Raw genomic sequence first — 16,293 nt, 5'->3', positions numbered from 1 at the left:
CTAAACGCATAACTAATGTTTTTTATTGGAATGTTAATATAATTATCAGTTAATGTTATAATTATGGACAACTAAAGGATTACTTTGAGCAACTGTGTTTGCAAGGAATTTAAATCAGAGTAAAACGGGCTAAAATGAATTAATATAACATTACAAACAGAGTAAAAGTCTCAATTTAAGCTGTTTGAATCAGCTGGGCAAGAAATAGTGAAATAGAGTTTGTTTAATGTGACATGTTGTGTGAAACAGTGATGTCCTCTCATTAAACACTGTATCAGAAGCGTATATAGGAGTTCATAAATGTGTTTTGCAGGCCGTGTGCAATGGTGGTTCCAGACATGGAGCTGATCTGTGAGATCATGCTGATGTCTGAAGGATTTCAGAGAGCTCAGGCTCTGGGCAACAAGTTCATCACCCTCTACAGACTCTGCAAGGAGCTGCTCTCTAAACAGGTACGCTTAGTTGTAAAGGTGCAGAACAGGAAAATCACTTGTCCTGTTTATGCCTGCTTTTAAACTGCATGTATTCTCTGTTGTAGGACCATTATGACTGGGGTTTGCGTGCTGTCAAACCTGTCTTGGTGGTTGCTGGAGCTCTCAAAAGAGCAGATCGCACTAGGCCAGAAGATCAGGTGATGAAAATGTGTTTATTGCGCTTGACATTCAGCTCTAGAGATAAAGCAGCCTTGTGTTTTGACACTTCCTGTTACATCATAGGTTTTGATGCAGGCTTTGAGAGATTTCAACATGCCAAAGATCGTTTCAGAAGACGTTCCGGTGTTCCTGGGTCTGATTAGAGATTTGTTCCCTGGTTTGGAGGTGGAAAGGCGGACTGATGCAGAGTTTGAGCGGATAGTCCGTCAGACGAGTCTAGAGTTAAAGCTTCAACCTGAGGACACATTCATTCTGAAAGTTAGAAAATCATCCTTTTTTTTAGCTTTAAGTTATCAGATTCTTTCTTAACCTCTTATTTTATTGTTGTTTTAATGAAGGTTGTTCAGCTCGAGGAGCTTCTCTCTGTTCATCACTCAGTGTTTGTGGTTGGTGATGCTGGGACTGGAAAAAGCCAGGTACACACTCCATGTGAATAACGAGCTTTTACCTTTTTTTCCCATCTGTCCACTTTCCATGATGTTTTGAATAAATCCAAATTCACTAATTACTTGTATTCTGCAAATATCTCTGTAATCGATTGTGATATTTTGTCTGATGATCAACTGTCATGCAGAAATGGGACAATTTAACTGACAGTTTTGTGGACAGATATTTTAGTGTTTAGTTATATTTTCATATTAAATTTGGAAATTATAACAATAAAATGTATAGTATGATCCCCTTCTTAAGGCTTGTAAACACATTGCACTAAGTGAATTACATGAATGATGTTTTAAATATTTACAAAAATGTGTTTTTTAATCTTTTTAGTCACAATGATGTCTTTTTCAACTCAGCAACCTGAATATTAGCTGACAATTGCAGCACAGTGTTTGTTATTTATTTATTTAGATCACTAGCAATATATTTATTATAATTTATTGCATTTATTAATGTATTTGTGCTTCAGTTTTATAGGAACTCAACATTAATTAATTACATTTTTTTTTAGATTGTTCACATGGTCTGATCTACTTTTTATCTCACAATTCTCACTTTTTTCTTAGAATTGCATGATATAAACTCACAACTTCAAGTTATAAAGTCAAGATTGCAAGATATAAACTCACAATATATATATATATATAATATAAACGTACTTTTTTTCTGTGAAAGTGCGAGTTTGTATCTTACAAATCTGAATTTTTTTCACAGTTTTTGAAATTTTGAGACTTTTTTACGCAATTCTGAAGTTTTTTCTAAGAATTATGTGATATAAACTCATATTTGTGAGATAGGTCAAATTTTGTAGGGAAGAAAGTGATATGTTCTCAGAACTGCGAGAATTGTGAGTTTATGTCTCACAATTCTGACTTTATAACTTGCAATTGTGAGTTTATATTAAGCAATTCTAAGTAAAAAAGTCACAATTGTGAGTTTAAATCTTAGAATTGTGAGTTTATGTCAATAAAAGTCCGACTTTATAATTCGCAATTGCGAGTTTATATCACAATTCTGAGTAAAAAAGTCAAAAGTTTTGTAAAAGTGTTGTAAAATATAAACTCACAATTCTGAGAACATATTGCTTTTTCCAACTAATATCTCACAAATCAGATTTTTTTTCTCGCAATTTTTGAATATGACTTTTTTATACAATTCTGAAGTTTTTTTTAATCAGAATTGTGATATATAAACTCACAATTGCGAGTTCGGTCAAATTTTGAGGGGGAAAAAGTGATATGTTCTCAGAAATGCGAGTTTATATCTAACAATTCTGACTTAACTCACAATTGGTTGTTATAAAGTCAGAATTGTGAGATATAAACTTGCGATTCTAAGAAGGAAAGTCAGAATTGTGAGTATATCAATTTATAAGAAATAGCTTTTTGAGCAATTTTGACTTTATAACTCACAATTGCGAGTTTATATCACACAATTCTGAGTAAAAGTCACAACTGTGAGTTTATATCTCACAATTCTGACTTTATAACTTACAATTGGTTGTTAAGTCTAATAATATGAATTGCAAAATATAAACTTCCAACTCTGAGATAATTTTTTTTTTCAGAATTGCAACTGTTATGAATTTATGACTTTATTTCTCAGAATGGCAAGTTTATTTCTCAGAATTGCAATACTATGTCTCACAATTCTGACTTTATAACTTACAATTGTTCAAAAAAGTCACAATTGCAAGATATAAGCTATAAGCTGAGAAAAAATGTTTATAAAATTCAGACTTTATAATTTGCAAATTGTGAGTTTATATCACACAATTCTGAGTAAAAAAGTCACAATTGTGAGTTTATATCTCAGAAGTGTGAGTTTATGTCAATAAAATTCCAACTTTATAATTCGCAATTGCGAGTTTATATCACAATTCTGAGTAAAAAAGTCACAATTGCAAGTTTTGCGAGAACTGTGAAATATAAACTCGCAATTCTGAGAACATATTACTTTTTCCAACTCAACCCAATTCAGATTTTTTTTCTAATAATTTTTGAATTTGTATCTTGCAATTCTGACTTTTTTTATGCAATTCTGAATTATTTTAATTTTTTTACTCAGAATTATGATATATAAACTCAATTGTGAGTTTGGTCAAATTTTGAAGGGGGAAAAAATTATATGTTCTCAGAAATGCGAGTTTATATCTAACAATTCTGACCTAACTCACAATTGGTTGTCATAAAGTCAGAATTGTGAGATATAAACTTGCGATTCTGAGAAGGAAAGTCAGAATTGTGAGTATATCAATTTATAAGCAGTAGCTTTATAGCTTTTAAGCAATTTTGACTTAATAACTCACAATTGCGAGTTTATATCACACAATTCTGAGTAAAAGTCACAACTGTGAGTTTATGTCTCGCAATTCTGACTTTATATCTCAGGATCGCAAGTTTATTTCTCAGAATTGCAATACTATGTCTCGCAATTCTGACTTTATAACTTACAACTGGTTGTTATTAAGTCAGAATTGCAAAATATAAACTCCCAACTCTGAGATAAATTTGTAAGTTTATATCTTGCAATTTTTTTTTAGAATTGCAACTGTTTCTCAGAATTGGGAGTTTACGTCTCACAGTTCCGACTTTATAACTTGCAATTGCAAGTTTATATTAAGTTTATATATGTGTCTCACAATTATGAATTTATTTCTCAGAATTGCAAGTTTATTTCTCAGAATTGCAATACTATGTCTCACAATTCTGACTTTATAACTCACAATTGGTCAAAAAAGTCACAATTGCAAGATATAAGCTTGCAATTCTGAGAAAAAATGTTTATAAAATTCTGACTTTATAATTTGCAATTGTGAGTTTATATCACACAATTCTGAGTAAAAAAAGTCACAATTGTGAGTTTATATCTCAGAAGTGTGAGTTTATGTCAATAAAATTCCAACTTTATAATTTGCAATTGCGAGTTTATATCACAATTCTGAGTAAAAAAGTCACAATTGCAAGTTTTGCGAGAACTGTGAAATATAAACTCGCAATTCTGAGAACATATTACTTTTTCCAACTCAACCCAATTCAGATTTTTTTTCTCATAATTTTTGAATTTGTATCTTGCAATTCTGACTTTTTTTATGCAATTCTGAATTATTTTAATTTTTTCATCAGAATTGTGATATATAAACTCAATTGTGAGTTTGGTCAAATTTTGAAGGGGGAAAAAATGATATGTTCTCAGAAATGCGAGTTTATATCTAACAATTCTGACTTAACTCGCAGTTGGTTGTTATAAAGTCAGAATTGTGAGATATAAACTCGCAATTCTGAGGAAAAAGTCACTATTGCAGATATAAACTTGCGATTCTAAGAAGGAAAGTCGGAATTGTGAGTATATCAATTTATAAGCAATAGCTTTTTCAGCAATTTTGACTTTATAACTCACAATTGCGAGTTTATATCACACAATTCTGAGTGAAAGTCACAACTGTGAGTTTATATCCCACAATTCTGACTTTATAACTTACAATTGGTTAAGTCTAATAATATGAATTGCAAAATATAAACTCCCAACTCTGAGATATTTTTTTTTTCAGAATTGCAACTGTTATGAATTTATGACTTTATTTCTCAGAATTGCAAGTTTATTTCTCAGAATTGCAATACTATGTCTCACAATTCTGACTTTATAACTTACAATTGGTCAAAAAAGTCACAATTGCAAGATATAAGCTTGCAATTCTGAGAAAAAATGTTTATAAAATTCAGACTTTATAATTCGCAATTGCGAGTTTATATCACAATTCTGAGTAAAAAAGTCACAATTGCAAGTTTTGCGAGAACTGTGAAATATAAACTCGCAATTCTGAGAACATATTACTTTTTCCAACTCAACCCAATTCAGATTTTTTTTTCTCATAATTTTTGAATTTGTATCTTGCAATTCTGACTTTTTTTGTGCAATTCTGAATTATTTTAATTTTTTTTATCAGAATTGTGATATATAAACTCAATTGTGAGTTTGGTCACATTTTGAAGGGGGAAAAAATTATATGTTCTCAGAAAGTTTATATCTCACAATTCTGACCTAACTCACAATTGGTTGTCATAAAGTCAGAATTGTGAGATATAAACTTGCGATTCTGAGAAGGAAAGTCAGAATTGTGAGTATATCAATTTATTAGCAGTAGCTTTATAGCTTTTAAGCAATTTTGACTTTATAACTCACATTTGCGAGTTTATATCACACAATTCTGAGTAAAAGTCACAACTGTGAATTTATATCTCGCAATTCTGACTTTATATCTCAGAATCGCAAGTTTATTTCTCAGAATTGCAATACTATGTCTCGCAATTCTGACTTTATAACTTACAATTGGTTGTTATTAAGTCAGAATTGCAAAATATAAACTCCCAACTCTGAGATAAATTTGTAAGTTTATATCTTGCATTTTTTTTCAGAATTGCAACTGTTTCTCAGAATTGGGAGTTTACGTCTCACAGTTCCGACTTTATAACTTGCAATTGCAAGTTTATATTAAGTTTATATATGTGAGTTTGTCTCACAATTCTGACTTTGACTTTATTTCTCAGAATTGCAAGTTTATTTCTCAAAATTGCAATACTATGTCTCACAATTCTGACTTTATAACTTACAATTTTTCAAAAAAGTCACAATTGCAAGATATAAGCTTGCAATTCTGAGAAAAAATGTTTATAAAATTCAGACTTTATAATTCGCAATTGCGAGTTTATATCACAATTCTGAGTAAAAAAGTCACAATTGCAAGTTTTGCGAGAACTGTGAAATATAAACTCGCAATTCTGAGAACATATTACTTTTTCCAACTCAACCCAATTCAGATTTTTTTTTCTCATAATTTTTGAATTTGTATCTTGCAATTCTGACTTTTTTTGTGCAATTCTGAATTATTTTAATTTTTTTTATCAGAATTGTGATATATAAACTCAATTGTGAGTTTGGTCACATTTTGAAGGGGGAAAAAATTATATGTTCTCAGAAAGTTTATATCTCACAATTCTGACCTAACTCACAATTGGTTGTCATAAAGTCAGAATTGTGAGATATAAACTTGCGATTCTGAGAAGGAAAGTCAGAATTGTGAGTATATCAATTTATTAGCAGTAGCTTTATAGCTTTTAAGCAATTTTGACTTTATAACTCACATTTGCGAGTTTATATCACACAATTCTGAGTAAAAGTCACAACTGTGAATTTATATCTCGCAATTCTGACTTTATATCTCAGAATCGCAAGTTTATTTCTCAGAATTGCAATACTATGTCTCGCAATTCTGACTTTATAACTTACAATTGGTTGTTATTAAGTCAGAATTGCAAAATATAAACTCCCAACTCTGAGATAAATTTGTAAGTTTATATCTTGCATTTTTTTTCAGAATTGCAACTGTTTCTCAGAATTGGGAGTTTACGTCTCACAGTTCCGACTTTATAACTTGCAATTGCAAGTTTATATTAAGTTTATATATGTGAGTTTGTCTCACAATTCTGACTTTGACTTTATTTCTCAGAATTGCAAGTTTATTTCTCAAAATTGCAATACTATGTCTCACAATTCTGACTTTATAACTTACAATTTTTCAAAAAAGTCACAATTGCAAGATATAAGCTTGCAATTCTGAGAAAAAATGTTTATAAAATTCAGACTTTATAATTCGCAATTGCGAGTTTATATCACAATTCTGAGTAAAAAAGTCACAATTGCAAGTTTTGCGAGAACTGTGAAATATAAACTCGCAATTCTGAGAACATATTACTTTTTCCAACTCAACCCAATTCAGATTTTTTTCTCATAATTTTTGAATTTGTATCTTGCAATTCTGACTTTTTTTGTGCAATTCTGAATTATTTAAAAAAAATTTATCAGAATTGTGATATATAAACTCAATTGTGAGTTTGGTCAAATTTTGAAGGGGGAAAAAATTATATGTTCTCAGAAAGTTTATATCTCACAATTCTGACCTAACTCACAATTGGTTGTCATAAAGTCAGAATTGTGAGATATAAACTTGCGATTCTGGGAAGGAAAGTCAGAATTGTGAGTATATCAATTTATTAAGAGTAGCTTTATAGCTTTTAAGCAATTTTGACTTTATAACTCACATTTGCGAGTTTATATCACACAATTCTGAGTAAAAGTCACAACTGTGAATTTATATCTCGCAATTCTGACTTTATATCTCAGAATCGCAAGTTTATTTCTCAGAATTGCAATACTATGTCTCGCAATTCTGACTTTATAACTTACAATTGGTTGTTATTAAGTCAGAACTGCAAAATATAAAGTCCCAACTCTGAGATAAATTTGTAAGTTTATATCTTGCATTTTTTTTCAGAATTGCAACTGTTTCTCAGAATTGGGAGTTTACGTCTCACAGTTCCGACTTTATAACTTGCAATTGCAAGTTTATATTAAGTTTATATATGTGAGTTTTTCTCACAATTCTGACTTTGACTTTATTTCTCAGAATTGCAAGTTTATTTCTCAGAATTGCAATACTATGTCTCACAATTATGACTTTATAACTCACAATTGGTCAAAAAAGTCACAATTGCAAGATATAAGCTTGCAATTCTGAGAAAAAATGTCTTTATATTGACTTTATAATTTGAGTTTATATCACACGATTCTGACTTCATGTCTCGGAATTGGTAGTTTATATATATGTATCATACAATTCAAATAAAAATAAAATTCTGAATTGCAAGATGTAAACAAAAGTTGGAGTTGTGAGATAAAAAGTTGCAGTTACCTTTTTTTTATTCAGTGGCAGAAAAAGGGCTTCCATGAAAAATTATGCAAAAATTCAAATAAAGAGTTTAAAGTGTTCAATAATCACAGAAAACACTAATAAGAATCATTATCAGATATATATGTATATCTGTAATATATATGCAATATATGCAACGTTATTGCCTACTTTGTCCCTAAACAGATCTTGAAAACTCTTCACAAAACCTACTTCAACATGGGAAAGAAGCCTTTCTGGAATGATCTGAACCCAAAAGCAATAAGCAACGATGAACTGTTTGGATTCTTTCATCCATCCACTCGGGAATGGAAAGATGGTACATCAGCATCCAGTGTTTTGTAGAGCTGATCCTGTCCAATTCACAGTACATAACTTACAGTTTAGACATGAGATCCATTCTCCCCGGTTAGACTTTGAGATTGTAAATCTCTTCATGTGGCAGGTTTATTGTCACATTTCATGCGGGATCAAGCCAGTAACTCTCACTCGGGGCCAAAGTGGATTGTTCTGGATGGAGACATTGACCCCATGTGGATTGAGTCTCTCAACACTGTCATGGATGACAACAAGGTACCCACACAGTTTGTGCATGTTTTTATGAGGACATTTGCATTCAGCTGATTAATCTGAAGCACTAAAATTGAATTTTGATACATTTTAACACTCCACTGAACAATACCACATACAATTTGACAAAGCTGTTGCGGCAAACAGAGAATTCTGAATATTGGCAATGATGTTGTGCATGTCTGTGCAGGTTCTTACTCTGGCTAATAATGAACGTATCCCACTCACCCCCTCGATGAGACTACTGTTTGAGATCAGCCACCTGAAACATGCCACACCTGCCACCGTGTCCCGAGCTGGCATCTTGCACATCAATCCTCAAGACCTGAGCTGGAACCTGTGAGAAATTCACTTTCTGTCCAAAATATGCCTAATTCATAGTGGTTCACATTTGTGATGTGTTAGCCTCAGTTGAACAGCCTCTTGTTCTTCCATGTCTAGGTATGTTACGAGTTGGATTGATCGGAGGGAGAGACAAACCGAGAGAGCGCACCTGACCATTCTGTTTGACAAATACGTCCCTCGCTGTATAGAAAAAATGAGAAGCTCTTTTAAGACGATCATTCCATTAACTGAGAACAGCATGGTTCAGGTATACCATTCACACAGATACTGTACACTTATTCATACAGGCCCATACTGTGGTTTTCAGATCTTTACTGAAGTCTTTCTCATTTTCAGACTCTGTGCTCCTTGTTGGATTGTCTGTTAACTCCTGGGAACATGCCGGCAGACACTCCACGGGAAGTCTATGAGACGTACTTTGTGTTTGCCTGTGTGTGGGCTTTTGGTGGAGCCACATTTCAAGATCAGGTATTTGTGTTTTGTTTTGTTTACTTTGTTTTGTTTTGGGGCTTTTGGTTGGAGCCACATTCCAGAATCAGGTATTTGTTTCCGCTTTGTATTGTTTTTGGGATTTTGGTGGAACCCCATTCCAGGATCAGGTATTTGTGTTTTGTTTTGCTTTGTTCTGTTCTTTTTTTTTTTTTTTTTGGGGGAAGCCACATTCCAGGATCAGATATTTGTTTTTGTTTTGTTTTGTTTTGTTTAATTTTCATTTAGTTTCATTTGTTATTTGTTTTTGCACTTTTGTTGTACCTACATTCCAGGATCAGGTATTCGTCTCGTTTTCGTCATGGAAAAAAGTGGCGTCAACGAAATGATTTCGTCATCGTCATCGTTGACGAAATCATTTCGTTGACGCCACTTTTTTCCATGACGAAAACGAGACGATGACGAGATAAAAATGGCTCGTTGATGACTAAAACATGACGAGACGTGTGTGAGTTTTCGTTGACGAGACGAGAATAGACAAAAATGTTAGTGGGTGGTCCGTCAGACGTTTAAAATGCATGACATTTCTGCTTATTGTGCATGCCAATTAAAACCGAAAAAAGTACCTGCCGCTATGGCAAGCCGTTTTAGCATTAAATGCTCTTTGCCATACTAGTATGGCAAGCCGTTTTAGCATTCCATCCTTGTTTGTCTTTTATGTTCTAAAACATTCCTTCATTATTGTAATTATTGGTGAAAATAGTCGATCCGGAAGCTCACATTGTGTTGAACTATAGATCTGCTATTTTCACAACTTATAAGTGACACTACCCAACAGCAAAATACTTACTGACCTACATTAATTTGTTAAAAGACTACTTTTTCCCCTTTTTTGACTAAAACTAGACTAAAACCTTTTTGACTTTTCGTCGACTAAAACTAGACTAAAACCTTCTTGACTTTTCGTCGACTAAAATTGGACTAAAACTATCACATATAGAAGTGACTAAAATTTTACTAAAACTAATAACCATTTTAGTCCAAAAGACTAAGACTAAGACTAAATCTAAGAACAACACTGCAGGTATTGGTGTTTTGTTTTGTTGTGTTTAGTTTGGTTTGATATTGTTTGCTTTGTTTTGTTTTTGGGCTTTGGTGGAGCTACATTCTAGGATCAGGTGTTTTTGGTTTTGTTTTGTTTTGTTTTTGGGCTTTTGGTGGAGCCACATTATAGGATCAGGTGTTTTTGGTTTTGTTTTGTTTGCTTTGTTTTGTTTTGTTTATGGGCTTTTGGTGGAGCCACATTCCAGGATCATGTATTTGTTTTTTGTTTTGTTTTTCGTTTGGTTTGCTTCATGTTCTTGGGCTTTTGGTGGAGCTACATTCCAGAATCAGGGGGGTGTTCCATTAAACAAGTTTACCAAATAAGCCAGGCTTATTTCAGTTAGTCTGACTTATTGTCACTTGATTTGGCTCAAAATAAGTCAGACTAACTGAAATAAGCCTGGCTTATTTGGTAAACTTGTTTTATGGAACACCCCCCAGGTGTTTTTGGTTTTGTTTTGTTTTGTTTTTGTTTTGTTTTGTTTTGTTTTGTTTTGTTTTGTTTTGTTTTGTTTTGTTTTGTTTTGTTTTGTTTTGTTTTGTTTTGTTTTGTTTTGTTTTGCAGGCTCACTGTCGGGCCAAACTGAGTTCCTCTCAGTTACAGTTACACTGACCAATTAGGAACACTTAAATAACAAAATAAAGGTATACAGAAAATGCAACTTAAATAAATAAATAAATAAAAATATAGGCTACAACGGACTGCATTCAAATTATCGTGCCCAAGATTTAATGACATTAGAGACATCAAAATATTTTAACGTAGTTGGTACTTGCACGTTCAGTTGATCAGCAGTTTCTAGCCTTGCAGGCTTTCTCTCTGGTTTTATGACAGCACTACCATTATAGTTATTAGTAGAACTTTAAAACAATCTAACATTATACTGTTTAAAGCATTAAAAACACTAAAAGTTAAAAAATTACTCAATTAAAAATGAAAATAAATAATAGAAATCAGACTACATTTTAACCGATAAGAGGAATACACATTCTCATTTGAGCTAGTAATTAGGGCTGTATTTGCCATCTTGCATTTGATTTACAGTTACTGCTCTCATAAAAATACACTTACATGTAGGATTAAAATTCTACATGTGTCACATTTAATGTCCAACAACAAATATTTTAGCAAAAATGTATATTTTACACAAAATTATTGCTCTATTATTCTGCGTTCTGTCTGTTTAGTGTGCATGGGTGCCGTAGAGCTCATTTATCCTTGTTTTGTTTTTGGTTTTGTTTTGTTTTGTTTTTGGGCTTTTGGTGGAGCCACATTCTAGGATCAGGTGTTTTTGGTTTTGTTTTGTTTGCTTTGTTTTGTTTTGTTTATGGGCTTTTGGTGGAGCCACATTCCAGGATCATGTATTTGTTTTTTGTTTTGTTTTTCGTTTGGTTTGCTTCATGTTCTTGGGCTTTTGGTGGAGCTACATTCCAGAATCAGGGGGGTGTTCCATAAAACAAGTTTACCAAATAAGCCAGGCTTATTTCAGTTAGTCTGACTTATTGTCACTTGATTTGGCTCAAAATAAGTCAGACTAACTGAAATAAGCCTGACTTATTTGGTAAACTTGTTTTATGGAACACCCCCCAGGTGTTTTTGGTTTTGTTTTGTTTTGTTTTGTTTTGTTTTGTTTTGTTTTTGTTTTGTTTTGTTTTGTTTTGTTTTGTTTTGTTTTGTTTTGTTTTGTTTTGTTTTGTTTTGCAGGCTCACTGTCGGGCCAAACTGAGTTCCTCTCAGTTACAGTTACACTGACCAATTAGGAACACTTAAATAACAAAATAAAGGTATACAGAAAATGCAACTTAAATAAATAAATAAATAAAAATATAGGCTACAACCGACTGCATTCAAATTATCGTGCCCAAGATTTAATGACATTAGAGACATCAAAATATTTTAACGTAGTTGGTACTTGTACGTTCAGTTGATCAGCAGTTTCTAGCCTTGCAGGCTTTCTCTCTGGTTTTATGACAGCACTACCATTATAGTTATTAGTAGAACTTTAAAACAATCTAACATTATACTGTTTAAAGCATTAAAAACACTAAAAGTTAAAAAATTACTCAATTAAAAATGAAAATAAATAATAGAAATCAGACTACATTTTAACCGATAAGAGGAATACACATTTGAGCTAGTAATTAGGGCTGTATTTGCCATCTTGCATTTGATTGACAGTTACTGCTCTCATAAAAATACACTTACATGTAGGATTAAAATTCTACATGTGTCACATTTAATGTCCAACAACAAATATTTTAGCAAAAATGTATATTTTACACAAAATTATTGCTCTATTATTCTGCGTTCTGTCTGTTTAGTGTGCATGGGTGCCGCAGAGCTCATTTATCCTTGTTTTGTTTTGTTTTCTTTTGTTTTGTTTAGTTTTGCTTTGCTTTGTTTTGCTTTGCTTTGTTTTTGGGCTTTTGGTGGAGCCACATTCCAGGATCATGTATTCGTTTTTTCGTTTGGTTTGCTTAATGTTCTTGGGCTTTTGGTGGAGCTACATTATAGGATCAGGTATTTGTGTTTTGTTTGGTATGTTTTAGGGCTTTTGGTGGAGCTACATTCCAGGATTTGGTATTTGTGTTTATAGCATCGTATATATTTTTTTGTTTTGTTTGTTTTGTTTGTCTGAAATTAAGAAAATGGTTTTACATTTAATTTAAATTTGATTTATTTGCTAATACTTTTTACACTAATTTCTCCCTGAATTTGAGCAAAGCTGAGCTTATACTGTTTGTCACAGGAGAGATCATAGTTTGAAATTCACCCATAGTCTTTTTTTTATTAAAAAAAGGATTTAATCCCATAAATATTTAATCTCATCTATGAAAATTGGGCATCATCTTAAAATGGATCTTCATAATTATATTTATGCTTTTTTTTTCTCTCTCTCTCTCTCTCAGCTCCATGATTATCGGGCAGAGTTTAGCCAGTGGTGGATTAAAGAGATGAAGAGTGTGAAGTTTCCTATCCAGGGTTCCGTGTTTGACTACTATTTAGATCCTCATTCCAAGCGCTTCCTGCCATGGACCGACAGGATTCCTGCATTTGAGATGGACCCTGATTCACCTGTACAGGTGAGGACAGGATCATGTATTGCAGAAAGCTGAAGCCTAAGAACTTTCTGAATACACAATACTTCCTGTTACATGCAGAGTAAAATGCTGTGAACATGTTGTTTTCAACACAATATATTTCTTTGTGATCCGCTGAGAAAATTCTCCTGAGAAAATTCACTCTCACAGAGAACCACTTTAATTTCAGAATAATGGCATGCTAATTTAGTGCAGTTAGTGCATTAGAGTGGGTCAGTGAACAGATACAGAGAAAGCAACCTCCCTCCATCATGAGCTGAACCTGCAGTCAGAGGAGTTTTGGATCTGATTACTGTTCAGAGTAATCAGAATTATGCATGTGTGTGTGAGGCCATTGTCTTTGTTTTTATACTTGGAAGATGAAGCTGTAATGTTGATAATAGGGTAGTCATAGTGATGAACTGGGCCTACAGGTTTGTCGTGTCGCTTTGCAGATCTGTTCTAAAAGTTCATAAAAGTTCATTCAAAGTGCTCTAGCAAAGTATCCCACAGCTTTTCCTGAAATACGAGTATTTACAACTGTGTTTTAATTGTGCAAGAGCTTTGGTTCTTTTTTTCAGAAGGGATCTGCACATTAAGAACAAACAAATTAATATGTGATGCAAAATTGTGAAATATTGTTATAATTTAAAGATGTTTTTTCTGTTTTAAAGTATTTGGTCCCACTTCACATTAGGTGGCCTTAACTACTATGTACTTACATTTAAATTAATCATTTGGTACAATGTACTTATTGTGTACATACATGTTTTTACATTGTACTTATCTTTTTTAAAAACATAAATGTAATTACATTTGTAAATAATTTCTGTAATTACCAGAACCCATCCCTTACACCCTAACCCACCCTTAAACCTACCCATACCACCAAACCTGTCCCTAACCTTACCTATATCCCACCTTAAAAGAAGCAAAACAAAATGCAAAATGACCACATTAAGTACGTTGCACTTATTTTTTGATATAAGTATATAATAGTTAAGGCCACCTAAAATAAAGTGTGACCAAATATTTTAAAATGTAATATTCCTGTGGTGTCAAAGCTGAATTTTCAGCACCATTACAGTGTTCAGTGTCATGTAATTCTTTATTCTTCAGAAATCATTCTAAGGAAAAAAGTTACTGTTGTCAATGTTGAAAACACTTGTACTGCTTATGATACATTTTTGAGGATTTTTAGATTTTTTTAATTTTGACTTGAGTGATCAAATGCACTTTTCTTTTTGTCCACAGTCTGTGTTAGTCCCAACAGTTGAGACGGTCAGACTGCAGTATTTCGTGAGCATGTTGCTGGATTCGTCTCAGCCTCTTATGCTGGTCGGTGGAGCAGGAACTGGGAAATCTGCTGTAGTCAGGAACCTTCTGGAAACACTACCGGAGAACTTTATAACCGCAAAAGTTCCCCTTCACTTTCATACCACTGCCTCCATGCTGCAAAGTGAGTGTGACAGCATGCATCTCATCACATTTCTCTAAAAGGTCTCCAGATGTGTAGAACAGCACCTCCTTGTGGTTCATAGACCAAATTTCATTTCATCCAGTTATAGTAATAATAGTTGATTCCACTCAAATATACCTCAGGGGTTACTTAAATAGATGTTGAGTAAATGTTTGCTTTATTAAACATTTAAGACTAAAACAATACATTTTTAGTAGGTCTAAATCTGTTCACACATATCAAGCAATACAAATCTGAGACAAATAAATCTGCTCTTACTGTACGTACTGATGATGGCTTTAAAATAACCCTTTTTATTGTCATTATTTTCAGAGGCAATGGAGAAACCTCTCGAGAGGAAGGCTGGTAGGAGTTACGCACCTCCGAGAAACAAGAGACTCATCTATTTCATTGATGACATGAACATGGCAGCTGTGGACAGTTACGGGACATCTCAGCCACATACTCTTATACGCCAGCATCTGGATTACAAGCACTGGTTACGTGACATTTCTTCAATTTATTCCACTTAAAGGATTAGTTCACTTTCAGAACAAAAATGTACAGATGATGTACTCACCCCCTTGTCATCTAAGATGTTCATGTCTTTCATTCTTCAGTCGTAAGGAAGTTATGTTTTTGAGGAAAACATTTCAGGATTTCTCTCCATATAGTGGACTTCTATGGTGCCCCAGAGTTCCAAAAACTTCCAAAATGCAGCTTCAAATGGCTCCATCCATTTGAGGAAAGAAGGGTCTTATCTAGCATAACGATGGGTTATTTTCTAAAAAAAACAAAACATTACAATTTATATACATTTTAACCTCAAATGCTCATCTTGTCTAGCTCGGTATATAAATTGTAAATGTTTTTAGAAAATAACCAATCATTTCGCTAGATAAGACCCTTCTTCCTCAGCTGGGATCATTTAGAGCCCTTTAAAGCTGCATTTAAACTGCATTTTGGATGTTTAAACTCGGGGGCACCATACAAGTCCATTATATGAAGAGAAATCCTGAAATGTTTTCCTCAAAAAAAAAAAAAAACACTTCTTTACGACTGAAGACATGAATATCTTGGATGACAAGGGGGTGAGTACATTATCTGTAAATTTTTGTTCTGAAAGTGAACTACTCCTTTAATACAGATATTATTTGTCAAAATGCTCTACGACACAATTTTCTGTCTTGTTTTCTAGGTATGACAGCCAGAAGTTAACAATGAAAGACATACACAACACCCATTATGTCTCCTGTATGAATCCAACATCGGGGAGCTTTACAATTAACCCCAGACTGCAGGTATTTGAATTTTTTTTGTAAGAGCTTCTTTAGTGTTAAGCATTCGGAATTGAATTGAAAATGCTTTTTAATGTAGAATCAAAACGAAATTAAGTTAAGGTGAGACTGCTAAAAAAAAAAACTAATGGTTATCACCTTACTTACCCAATTAATTGATTACATAGA

The 16,293-nt window shown here is 32.9% G+C and overlaps 2 protein-coding genes across 2 annotated transcripts in view; one reads left to right on the top strand and one right to left on the bottom strand.

The window, feature by feature from the left end:
• Positions 1 to 16,293, bottom strand: part of LOC141342353 (dynein axonemal heavy chain 11-like) — a 260,969-nt gene that overhangs the window by 121,239 nt on the left and 123,437 nt on the right. The window lies entirely within an intron of this gene.
• LOC141342412 (dynein axonemal heavy chain 11-like) overlaps positions 1 to 16,293 on the top strand; it is a 98,677-nt gene that overhangs the window by 50,149 nt on the left and 32,235 nt on the right. Inside the window, exons 37-49 of the mRNA XM_073846857.1 lie at positions 314 to 452; positions 539 to 631; positions 717 to 911; positions 992 to 1,069; positions 8,026 to 8,158; positions 8,285 to 8,412; positions 8,600 to 8,748; positions 8,851 to 9,001; positions 9,091 to 9,222; positions 13,198 to 13,371; positions 14,623 to 14,827; positions 15,161 to 15,326; positions 16,026 to 16,128. Coding sequence (XP_073702958.1) covers positions 314 to 452; positions 539 to 631; positions 717 to 911; positions 992 to 1,069; positions 8,026 to 8,158; positions 8,285 to 8,412; positions 8,600 to 8,748; positions 8,851 to 9,001; positions 9,091 to 9,222; positions 13,198 to 13,371; positions 14,623 to 14,827; positions 15,161 to 15,326; positions 16,026 to 16,128 — 1,846 coding nt within the window. The remainder of the gene's footprint in view (positions 1 to 313; positions 453 to 538; positions 632 to 716; positions 912 to 991; positions 1,070 to 8,025; positions 8,159 to 8,284; positions 8,413 to 8,599; positions 8,749 to 8,850; positions 9,002 to 9,090; positions 9,223 to 13,197; positions 13,372 to 14,622; positions 14,828 to 15,160; positions 15,327 to 16,025; positions 16,129 to 16,293) is intronic.

This window comes from Garra rufa, chromosome 9 (genome assembly GCF_049309525.1).
Source record: "Garra rufa chromosome 9, GarRuf1.0, whole genome shotgun sequence".
NCBI lineage: Eukaryota > Metazoa > Chordata > Actinopteri > Cypriniformes > Cyprinidae > Garra > Garra rufa.
This window is presented reverse-complemented; position numbering and strand designations above follow the sequence as displayed.